At 39.3% G+C, this 12,182-nt stretch overlaps 2 protein-coding genes across 2 annotated transcripts; both read right to left on the bottom strand.

Moving 5' to 3' along the window:
* Positions 1–277: 277 nt before the first annotated feature.
* Positions 278–3,404, bottom strand: LOC111485071 (beta-amyrin 28-oxidase). The gene is made up of 4 exons (XM_023131770.1): positions 2,869–3,404; positions 2,333–2,751; positions 1,101–1,294; positions 278–621 (listed from the first exon to the last, which is right to left on the bottom strand). The coding sequence occupies exons 1-4, from the start codon at positions 3,402–3,404 to the stop codon at positions 313–315; spliced, it is 1,458 nt and encodes a 485-aa protein (XP_022987538.1). The 3' UTR covers positions 278–312.
* Positions 3,405–4,534: 1,130 nt separating this feature from the next.
* Positions 4,535–12,044, bottom strand: LOC111485068 (TORTIFOLIA1-like protein 2). The gene is made up of 8 exons (XM_023131764.1): positions 11,593–12,044; positions 10,258–10,921; positions 9,289–9,483; positions 9,082–9,184; positions 8,351–9,003; positions 6,714–7,415; positions 5,622–5,787; positions 4,535–4,964 (listed from the first exon to the last, which is right to left on the bottom strand). The coding sequence occupies exons 2-8, from the start codon at positions 10,909–10,911 to the stop codon at positions 4,951–4,953; spliced, it is 2,487 nt and encodes an 828-aa protein (XP_022987532.1). The 5' UTR covers positions 10,912–10,921; positions 11,593–12,044; the 3' UTR covers positions 4,535–4,950.
* Positions 12,045–12,182: the final 138 nt, after the last annotated feature.

Here is a 12,182-nt window from a genome sequence, read left to right as displayed (position 1 = left end):
CGTTGTCTAGCTCTGATACCATTTTTAATAGTACAAAGTCCACTGCTATCAGATAGTCCTCTTTAAAATTTTCTTTTTGAACTTATATGCTAGAGAGAGATTTTCAGCTCTTCTAAAAAAATATTTCATTTCTCTCTCCAACTAACTTTAATCTCACACTAATTTAATTAATCCAAATGACCCATTCAACGAAAAAGGGAACTATATATATATATATATTATGACGATTTATTCATAATCTCACAAAAGAAAGCAAGTTGAAAAAAAAAAAAGGATGGTGGCACAGAAAATAAAGCAAATGGAAGGTAATAGCTAAAGAGAGAGAGTTTTATGAGGAAAAAGGCGAACGGGCAGACCTTTCTCAGGGATTGGCAATGGGTCAACAATGATCTTCTCCTTCTCCAGGAGCTTTGTCCATTTGAATCTCTTCACCAAATTGTGCATGAAGACGAGAATCTCGAGCTTGGCGTACTCTTTTCCAGGGCACATCCTTGGCCCTCCGCCGAAGGGCACAAAGGTGTAGGGCGCAGGGCCATTGCCCTCAAATCTCGATGGATCAAATTTGTAGGGCTCTGGGAAGTACGCATGGTTTTTGTGTGTTGAGTTTGAACTCCAATATAGCTGAAACCAAACAATTAGGTTATTCAATAACGATACTCATTATTATTTAATAATAATATGATTCTAAGTCTTTTACGTCTACTAAGAACTAATAAATACATATTTGAATTCGAGGCACTTTTATAGTTCTTCTCTCCTCCATTTATCCATTTTGTCTGAGACGATATCCTCAAATAATTGCATAATTCAAAGATTGCAGGGTAGAGAATGAAAGGGTCACACTCTTTAGAAGATAATTAAATTGTTTTGTGTAGCAAAAGATTGTTATTGACCCTTTAATGTCGGCGAGTATAAGTTTTTTTTAGTTTTTTAGTTCAACAGGATGCAAAGAAAGAGATTTGAAGCTTTGATCACTAAACAAGAGTACATATTTTACATCTTGTTAAGTTATTTTCATGTTCAGTTGGAGAGAGTTATCTATTTTTTTAAATAATAAAAATATATAATATTGAGGTAGAGGAGGAAAGAGGGGAAAGTACCTTCCAGCCCTTGGGAATGTTGAAGCCATTGAAAACGAAGTCATTAATGGCTTCCCTAAAGGCACCTTGAAGTGGGGAAGCAAGTCTTAGAACCTCACAGGCGACATTCCACGAATACTTCATCTTCTGAATGTCTTCCCACTTCAATAACTCCCCTTTGGCTTTGGCTTTTGCTTTTGCTATTTCCATTTGCTCTGTTCAAACTCAAAATTAATAATAATAACAATAATATTTCAATTTGGTGGAACAATTTTGACTAAAAAACACACAATTTTTCATGAAATATGGATTCAGTGAATAAAATTTAAAATTTCCATAATCTAAAATTGAAAAAAGTAAAAGGCTAAATTACATAACTGAATTATAATAAAAATAAATAGGTTATCTTACAACAGCCAAACACACGGGTTAAATAATGGGTTTTATTTAACGAATAATTAAAAAAAAAAAAAAAAGTATCTAGGGTTTAAAGAAAAATAATAATAACTATTTTTGTAATTATGTTATTATGTCAAACACATTAAAAATGACTGCAAGCAAATGAATATAAATTATTTGTATTCCTAAAAAATTGAAGAAAACAAATCCGTCAAATATATTTAATATATTTCTCAATTTTGAATTTGGTTTAGGAGAGTTATTTTCTATCCAATTTTTTTTTTATGTAATAGTCCAGATTCACTACTAACCGATATTACAAATGTGATAGCTGTGACATCACATTTCAAAATAACTAATTTCATAAATATAAATTAATCTTTACATCTAATTATATCTAAAGCTAATTTTGGATCAGTAACCTATTAAATCCAAAAGTTCCTAGAGTAAATTTCTTATGAGTAATTTTTTTTGATATTGAACTAAGAGGAGAAAGGGGAAAAATAAAATTTTAATTTTAATATATAAATTTCTACAAATGAGTGAGCAATTGCCCAAGCTTGCATGTGTAACTGCCCTATAAGCTAGAACCAAACGACATGGTATAGCTCCCCAAAGCATTTTAAAAAGAGAGAGAAAACTATGTATAATTTGAATAAATAAATAAATTAAGAGGAAACAAAAGAAAAGATTAGGACAGTTTCAATCGCCATACCGATTAGGCGATTACAATCATTACGGATAGAAATTTCAGAAAACGGTTAGAGATTCTCTTCGACATTTTGTTGATTCTAAGAGGAAAATCATGAGATTTTAAGAGTTTGTAAAATGAATGCTCAGTATAGGTAACTTACCTCTGTAGACGCGGTCGTAGATTTGAGGAAGCTCAGCGAGGTACTTAACGATGAAGGTGCATGCAGCACTGGCAGTGTCATGGCCTCCTATCAACAAGCCGAGGATGTTATCGGCGATAGCAGATTCGTTCATGTACTGTCCGATTTCATCGCAGGTGAGAAGCATGTGAGACAGAATGTCCTGCGTCGGGGACGCCTTTCCTTCAGCCAGATCCGATTTCCGCTGCCTCACGATCGAGAGTAGTTCCTTTCTGACGAAGTTTGACGCCTTAATCGCTCGGTTGAACGGCGTTCCTGGCAAATCGATCGGCATCGATATGATTCCTGCCGCAATGTTCTGGAATGGTTCCGACAATCTTTCGACGTGGATACGATCCTCGAGGCTCAAGAACAATCGGCAAGCGAGCGAGAATGTGAAACTAAAGCGGTTGAAAAAGAAAATCAGGACGGAAAACGAAATCGATCAAACAGAAAACGACAGACGAAATCAAAATCGAAATCGAAATCCGATTGATTAATAATTGCTTGATTTTAACCTTTTGGCTAGAGGAAACACGAGGACGTGTTCTCTGTTCTCCCAGGAGGAAGCGAAATGGCGTTGAGCAAGTTCGTCCATGACTCCAATATAACGCTGGAGAGCTTCCGGTTTAAGGAACCGCGGGAGGAGCTTCTTAAGTCGTATAGCTGACTCTTTTGAGTTGATCTCAGTGGAAGCGGGGAAGATCTTGTTGACGGAATCCGGCCACCAGGAGGTAACAAGTTTATTCTCGTTGGAGAATAGGAACTTGTTGCACACAGGGCCGCAGAAAATGGCGGCCGGAACGCCGACGATGGAGGTTTTGAAGATATCAGACTTGTACTTATTCAAACGATCAAAGATGAACTTCTCAGGCTCGCCTTTCCAGCCGGTGGATAAGAACTCGAGGCTCTCGCCGATGATCGGAAGGCCGATGGCGCCGGGAGGAGTGTTGGGATAGGAGAATAAGGATTTGTGCTTGTAAAACAGGACAAATAGAGTGAGAGAGATGAAGGAGAGGAAGAGGATCAAGAGAGAGATGAGGAAATCCTCCATTGTTACGTGTGGAGCTTTTCTGAGCTTCCACTGGTTTTGAACTGCACAAGGAGATCCGTATATTTTCGTGGGAAATATAAAGGCCGAAATAAAGGTGTTTTATATTATTATTATTATTATTATTATTATTTATTATTATTATTATTATTATTGCCGTAAAAGTGAAAATATTTTATTTGGTTATTTGGATGATTTTTATTTCTAGAAAAAATAATTTTATGTTTTCCAATGAAAAATGAATTTATGTGAAAACAATATATTGCATTCAAATTTCATGAATTTAAAATTTTAAAACGTAGAATTACAATAATAATAATAATAATAATAATAATAATAAAACTTTTAATAAATATAAAACTCACCCTATTTTTTAAATTAATACAATATATTGTAAATGATATGATATTATATAAAATAAATATAAAAAGGTGTCCATAATCATAAATTAATTAATTAATAATATTTGGTATTCAATTTAATATTTAATTGATAGAAGTTGGTTTATAATATAATTTAATATAAATTTTGGGACTTAGTTTCTAAATTTAAAAATTCATAAATTAAGAAGCTATTTAAAAATTGCATACATGAATATGATGTACCAAAAAATCTGCGGTTCCTAACGGAATAGGTAACAAAGCAACTTTGCCGTCCACTGCCACTAAATCACCACCCTCAAGTCAAACTGGTGCATATTGTTGCACCGGGGGCCGTTATACTAGGTGCTAAAGCATGGGTGTTTTGTATCCATTGAACAAAGACGGGTTGTAATTGTATAGCGGTATCGGCAAACATATCTTGGGGACGCCCTAAAGCACTCATGGTATCATTATGAATATACATACAAACAAAAACTGTGAAAGCCTAAAAATATACATACCCAAGCTTCATGGCCAGTGGGACCTACTTTTTATGACTCTTCCTTCCACTCTACTTTCTTTTTTAAGTTAAGGTTAGAGACATGATACTTCTCTAGATACGGTTCCCGCATAAACCCCATAGGTGAGTTTGTATACATACCCCTCGGCTTGACTATGAACTTGTGCACGCTTACGCTGCCGAAAATCAACAAAATACAAAAAGACGCGTATAATATTATGGTGTTCACATTTGTACTTAACATACGGAGAAGTAATTCATGTTGTGTAACATACAAAATACATGAAGTCCGACATTTAAAATCATGGTTCACCGTAAATGCACATAGTATGACATGAATTCTCTATGAGACGTGTTTACTTATTCGTGGTATTTCATACCTGATATACTTTTTAGCATCTTACCACACGAACAAAAGCAGACAAACATAAGTCAAGCTCACTCGAAACACTAATTTATACACGAAAACTCTTATGAAGATCGGAGACAAATGATGAAATTCCATTCCAATTCAGCTGCAGCCTAAGAATCAACAACGCTCTAAACTACAAATGTACTGTTACTAGAAGTCCAAGCTTCTTATCTCCATTGAACAAACACTTACCTGAAATCCAGTATAGAAATCTTTGGAAACAAGGCCTTGCCATTGAGATTTGCCGCCTAGCCATCACGAGCATTGCCCTATTCAAACAGAGATGGCTTTGTTTATAAAACAGTTCTTGATCTTCACTACAAACAGTTCTTTATCACATTAGCACAAACTACATAGGATATCAATGAACCTGTAATAGCCCGTCCAAGCCCACCGCTAACAGATATTATATTTTTTGGGTTTTCCCTTTCGGGCTTCCCCTGGTCAAGGTTTTTAAAACGCGTTTGCTAGGGAGAGGTTTCCACACTCTTATAAAGAATGTTTCGTTCTCCTCCCCAACTGATGTGGGATTTCACAATCCACTTTCCCCCCTTCCTCTGGGGCCCAGTATTCTCGCTGGTACTCGTTCCCTTCCCCAATTGATGTGGAACCCCCCAATCCACACCCTTTGGGGCCAACCTCCTTGCTGGCACACTGCCTCGTGTCCACCCTCTTCAGAGCTCAGCCTCTTCGCTGACACATCACCCAGTGTATGGCTCTGATACCATTTGCAACCGCCCAAGCCCACCGCTAGCAGATATTGTCCTATTTAAGCTTTCCCTTAAGGTTTTTGAAAACGTGTATGCCTAGGGAGAGGTTTCCACACCCTTAAAAAAAATGTTTCGTTCTCCCCAACTAATGTGGAATTTCACAGAATCAATGACGATCAACAAACAAAAGATAGTATATACAATGAATAAATTTACCCCATATATAGCACAGCTTTGTTGCTAGCTGAGTGACAAGTCTTGTTTCTGCAGGATTAGAAAGTTCACTTTTTGAAGCCTCCTGGATGGCAAGTGCAAATTCTTGTCTTTCTTTGGCTGAGAGTCCGAGAGAATTCGCCCCATGGATTGTGCTCAACTCAACTACCTGTAGCATTACATGACAAACAGACCAGTGAATGAGAATTTAGTCCACAACAAACATGAACCTCTCAAATAATTCAAAGTAGCAAAATTTTCCGAGATAATTGGAATGTTGAGGATTGTTGGGAGGGAGTCCCACATTGGTCAATTAAAGGGATGATCGTGGATTTATAAATAAGAAACACTATCATCAATGGTACAAGGTCTTTTGGAGAAACCAAAAGCAAAACCACGAGAGTTTATGCTCAAAGTAGACAATATCATACCATTTGGAGGGTCGTGATTCCTAACATGGTATCAGAGTCATGCCCTTAACCATCTTAACCATGTCAACAACATCCTCAAATGTCGAATAAAGAAGTTGTGAGCCTCGAAGGTGTAGTAAAAAAGTGACTCAAGTGTTGAACAAATGGTATACTTTATTAGAGGGCTCCAGAGAAAAGAGTCGAGCCTCAATTAAGAGGAGGTTGTTCGAGTGCTCTATAGGTCTCAAGGAAGGCCCTATGGTGTACTTCGTTCAAGGGTCATAATTCCTAACGTGGTTTCACAAAGGTGTAGTAAAAAAATGACTCAAGTGTCGAACAAAGGGTGTACTTTGTTAGAGGGCTCTAGAGAAAGGAGTCAAGCCACAATTAAGGGGAGGTTGTTTGAGAGCTCTATAGGTCTCAAAGAAAACTCTATGGGGTACTTTGTTTGAGGGAATGATAGTTGAGGATTGGATCATGAGTTTATAAGTAAGAAACATCATCTCCATTGGTACGACACTTTTTGGGGAAACCAAAAGTAAAGCCACGAGAGCTTAGGCTCAAAGTGGACAATATCATACCACTGTGGAGGGTCGTGATCCCTAACATGGAACGGATCATAGTCATGGAAAAGTTTGAAGATCTTGCCATGTCTCAAGTCATCAACTGTTTTAAGAAAATTTACCTGCTGCAACCATGGTATTATACAGCGAATAAATCTTCGTTCAGGAAGGAATGATGCCAATATACGAAGGATATTGCTGATAGTTTTAGTTGACAAACATTCAAGAACAGGCCCTGTTTGATCAAGAAGTTCAAACAGAACAACTTCATCACCCGAACCCAAGGCTTCCATGTATGCTGCATCAACATCGCCTTGACGTAGGAAACCAGACACACGTCTCGAAATGCTGTTCTTTCCATCAGAAACTTGTCTAACATTAGCACTGGGGAATGAAGAAAACACTGTATTAGTCTTTCCCAAGTGACGGCTGCTACTGTTTTGTATTGCCTCTCCACAATATTTCTGAAGATCCTTCTCAGGAGGCTTCTTGACTGGATTAGCCTTTCTCCAAATATCAGTTCCATGTTTAGTTGCATTACTCGACCGGCTCCTAACAGCAACGTTTTCATCCCATATGCTAGAATGTTTAAGCGACGATAACGAAGACTGTCTGCTTGGAATATCAACCGATGACCTCGGAGTGCACGTCGAAAGCCTAGGAGAATTCAAGCTTTGGTTCTGCTTCATGAACTTTGAGTTTGAATGATCAGCAGGCCTATTACCATTCAAAAGATCCTGAGATAATCCGTAAACGACGTGTTCTAATCCGACAACCCTTGATTGTATCACCGACAAGCTGTCCATTACGCCCGAAGTGAACTCCTGGAATCAGTTTCACAGAGAAGGAGAAGCAGATTGATCTTTATTAGGAAGAACAGGAGAAGAACAAAAGATATATAATACATAGGATACAACAGAAAACTTCCTTTGTGCCCATTTGTGAGGACAATTCAAATGATAGTTCAGCTGCTAAAACGTTTAGAGAGCTTGCAGCTGAAACGTTTAGAGAGCTTGTAACAACCCAAGTCCACCATTAGCAAATATTATCCGCTTCGTTACATATCGCCAACAGCATCACAGTTTTAAAACGCGTCTACTAGGGAGAGGTTTCCACACCCTTATAAGTAATGTTTCGCTCCTCCAACCAATGTGGGATCTCACAATCCACCTCCTGGGCCTAGTGTCCTCACTAGCACACTGTCCGGTGTCTGACTTTTGATAATTATTCCACTGATAGTAGATATTGTTTGTTTTGGCCCATTACGTATCACCATCAGCCTCACAATTTTAAATGTGTTTACTTGGGAGAGGTTTCCACACCCTTATAAGGAATACTTCGTTCCCTACTCCAACCAATGTGGGATCTCACAGTCCACCTCTCTTGGGAGCCCACGTCCTCGCTAGCACACCGTTCGGTGTCTGGCTCTAATACCATTTGTATCAGCTCAAGCCCACCACTAACAGATATTGTCCACTTTGGCCCGTTACATATCACTGTCATCCCCACGATTTTAAAACGTGTCTACTAGGGAGAGTTTTCCACACTCTTATAAGGAATGATTCGTTCCCCTCTCCAACCAATGTGGGATCTCATTACATCATAGACATGTCTACCCCACAGCCACATCAACCTATCCATTAAATTATTACTTCAAAGAGTTTATCTACTATAACGCGTTCTAGGTACATCATGGAACTCCATATAGTCTATTCGCAGGCAAAGCAACAAAATATTAAGTGCTTCCTTAAAGTCTTACCTTGAATAAATACATCAAGTTGGACTGCTTGTTTTCAATTTCCAGGAGATGCTTTCGAATGCAGACCATATCATTTGCAACTTCCGAGTCACATTCTTGTACAATTCGACAACTAGACTCTGTGACCACGGACTCGAGACTTCTACGATCCATCACTGGTGTCGAGTACATCTGCTCCTCGCTACAAACCCCTTCATTGACAAATCGCTTACTTCTATCAGTTGACTTATGCACACTGCTGTCTTCAAGACTCTCACGACAAACCATTCCGAATTCCCGACCAGGTAAAAAACTGGACACAGAAGAACAGTCTTGTCTGTCATCCATTCTGACATAATCATATTCAACATCTTGTATGTCTGTAACATCAGTGCTCACTCCTTGAAATGTCTTTGTGACAGTACTCCCTTCAGATTCCTCTGTGTGAAATCCTGACAATGACTGGTTGCGCTTTTGTGGAACAGCTATTTCAATATGACAATCATTTGCTTTGAAATGCTGTGTGTTCTCCAAATAACTTGGACAGGTCTTTCTCATGTTTAGTGGAATCCTCCCTCTTGTAGAGCCCACGCCTACTTTCCTAATGGCAGCATCCTTCTTTCCATGTTCCATTGAACTAGTAACATCACTGAAGTCACCCCCACAAAGGTTTTCTGTGCAAAGCGTGAAACAGAAGTAAATAAAAGGTAAAAATGTATGAAAATAGTGGTATCAAGAATTGACCATTAGACCTTTAATGGATGAACCAGCTTCTGAAGGTTCAGGAGTATCTGGCCCTTGAATGTTGTTCCAATACTGAAGGGTCTGGAGTACAATGTCCCTAACTGGCTTCACCTATCAGAAACATGGCAATTATAAAAATTTAGTTTCCTAATTATGTGGAACTGTGGTTGTCGGTTCATTTTTTCGATGTATTTATGTATGGTGTGGACATAAACCTTGTCAAATCTACATGATTCGAGGGAGCGAATGCAGGAAGCCTTAAAAGACCCGACGAAGGACCCACAGCTTGCGGCGATTTCACCTAACGCAACGGAAGCAGCTTTTCGAGTCGTCCAATCACTGTTCTTGAGAGCTTCTTGGATGCCAAGCATTGCAGCAGAGAGAACATTTTGATTTGAAGCACCCCCAGCCTGTAATACATAGTGAAACGGAATCATATTTTGTGAACTTTCTTATAAAGCTTCACAAAAATTTCCCTAAGTGAAACAATCTTTAAAGTATAATCACAGTATATATTATCCTCTTTGGACTTTTCCTCAAGGTTTTTAAAACGCGTCTGCTAGGGAGAGGTTTCAACGCCCTTATAAAGAATGCTTCGTTCTCCTCCCCAACTAATGTGGGATCCCACAATCCACCCCCCTTTGGAGCCCAGCGTACTCGCTAGCACTCGTTCCCTTCTCTAGTCAATGTGGGACCCCCGATCCACCCCCTTCGAGGCCCAGTGTCCTCACTAGCACCCGTTCCCTTCTCTAGTCAATGTGGGACCCCTCAATCCCCCCCTTCGAAGCTCAGCGTCCTTGCTGGCACGTCCACCCCCTTCGGGGCTTAGTTTCCTCGTTGGTACATCGCCCAGTGTCTGGCTCTGATACTATTTGTAACAGCCCAAGCCCACCGCTAGCAAACATTGTCCTCTTTGGGCTTTCCCTTTCGGGCTTCCCCTCAAGGTTTTTAAAACGCGCCTGCTAGGGAGAGGTTTCTACACTCTTATAAATAATGCTTGGTTCTCCTCCCCAACCGATGTAGGATCTCACACACCGTAATACCAGTCTATAGATAATTGCCACATATTTCATTGCTCCATAGTATATCATAAATAGAAGTTTGAGGTAATGAAAGATTGTTTTTGTTTGAACATTATTGTACACGATACAGTCATAGTGAATAAGCATCAGAAAGCTACTAACCTGGATAATACTTCTGTTCAAATCAATCACAGCAGGCTTTGCCATGAAGTGTGGATTCTTAAGTAGCTTTGTGGTTCTTGCCAACATCCGCTGCAAAATCGAAACAGGCGGATCCTGAGTGTTGTCGATAATCCTTGCCAAGCAAAACGCTGAACCTGATTGCATTTGCTTATGTTGTTCCCCCAAAGCTTCAAAGATTGGTTTAACTAAAGTAACAAAGACATCATCACTCTCATCCCCAACATTAATCAATTTTGAAGCTAAAATTCCACATGTCTCCACACACGCATCCCTCACAGCAGAATCAGGATCCTTGAGCCGTTTCACAATGCTGCCAACCATTCTACGAAGATGAGGCCTAATAAGACCTTCATGGAATTTGGCTAGTGTACTCATTAGCCGAACGCATTCCTGTCGAACCGAGCTCTTCTGCTCCGAATCCGTGTCCAAAATACAGGACAAGAAAGGGGGAATCATGTCAGGAGCTATGCATTCAGCTGTTTTTTCAAGCTCATCAAACCCAATTTGGTAAGTGTCTCGATCTGCAAGCTTGTTTAGTGCAAGAACCACCTTCTGTTTCAACTCAAAAACTAACTGTTGTGCAGTAACCTTGGTTGCTGTTCTTCCTTTAACATATCCTTGTGTCTTCATCATGTTATATTACCTTATTTTTTTCAAAAAACATGCTACTAATTAGACAGTTTTCAACAAGAAACCTTAAAATGACAAACAAAATCTAAGAAATGCCACTACAATCCTAATGACTCAAACTCAAAAGGTGTATATCATCAGATACACAGATGGTTAGGAATCACGACTCTCCACAATGATGATATCATCCACTTTGAGCATAAGCTCTCATGGTTTTGCTTTGGGCTTCCCCAAAAGGCCTCATACCAATGGAGATGGACTCCCTCTCAACAATTCTCCCCTCGAACAAAGTACACTATAGAGCCTCCCCTGAGGCCTATGGAGTCCTCAAGCAGCCTCCCCTTAATCAAGGCTCGACTCCTTCTCTAGAGTCCTCGAACAAAGTACACCCTTTGTTCGACACCTGAGTCACTTTTGACTACACTTTCGAGACTCACAACTTCATTGTTCGACATTTGAGGAATCTATTGACATGGCTAAGTTAAGGGCATGGCTCTGATACCATGTTAGGAATCACGACTCTCCACAATGGTATGATATTGTTCACTTTGAGCATAAGCTCTCATGGCTTTGCTTTGAGCTTCCCCGACCTCATATCAATGGAGATGACTCGTCAATGCTCAACACACAGATATCTCCAACATTGAAAAAACAATATAAACTGAGAAAAAGGGCACTTCTAACCTCGTAATGTTCTCAAATTTCTTCTTCCTCCACAAGTTTCCACTTCCCCCAACTGGATCAAAGAAGCATCAGCAGAAACCCCAATAAACACACGAACTGTTCTTGAACGAAAGGGACAGCACACCCATCTTTGATTTGCTTCATTTTTCTAGAACAAGAACACGAACAGATCGAAGAATGTGGAAATGGGATTTAGGGAAACAAAGAAGGGTAAGATGGGGTTGTAGAGAAGAGCACAGAAATCAATGGCAATGGGGGATTTAGAAACAATCGAGATGAAATTCAAAATTTGAAAAAACGAAAAGGGGTTAGTAAAAAAATGGAGGAAAGGGGAAGGGTTTAGACAACTTGGGGATGTGGGTTTCTCGTTGGGCTCACCAAGGGAAAAGCACGCAGCTAAGAGAAGAGTTTCGCGCTTCCATTTTGAATTGCAGTCAGAGAAGGATCAGAGAGGCGGATCCCACTTGGCGGATCTCCAATAGCCTATATTATAATACCCCTCCCTTTTCAAACTATATTAAAAAAAACTCAAAATTTGACCAAACATTCAAAACTACAATACTTTATTTTAAAATATTCTCGAAAACTTT

The sequence above is a fragment of the Cucurbita maxima genome, unplaced genomic scaffold, assembly GCF_002738345.1.
Source record: "Cucurbita maxima cultivar Rimu unplaced genomic scaffold, Cmax_1.0 Cma_Scf00010, whole genome shotgun sequence".
NCBI lineage: Eukaryota > Viridiplantae > Streptophyta > Magnoliopsida > Cucurbitales > Cucurbitaceae > Cucurbita > Cucurbita maxima.
The sequence above is the reverse complement of the archived record's forward strand: the minus strand, read 5'-3'. Positions and strand labels throughout refer to the sequence as shown.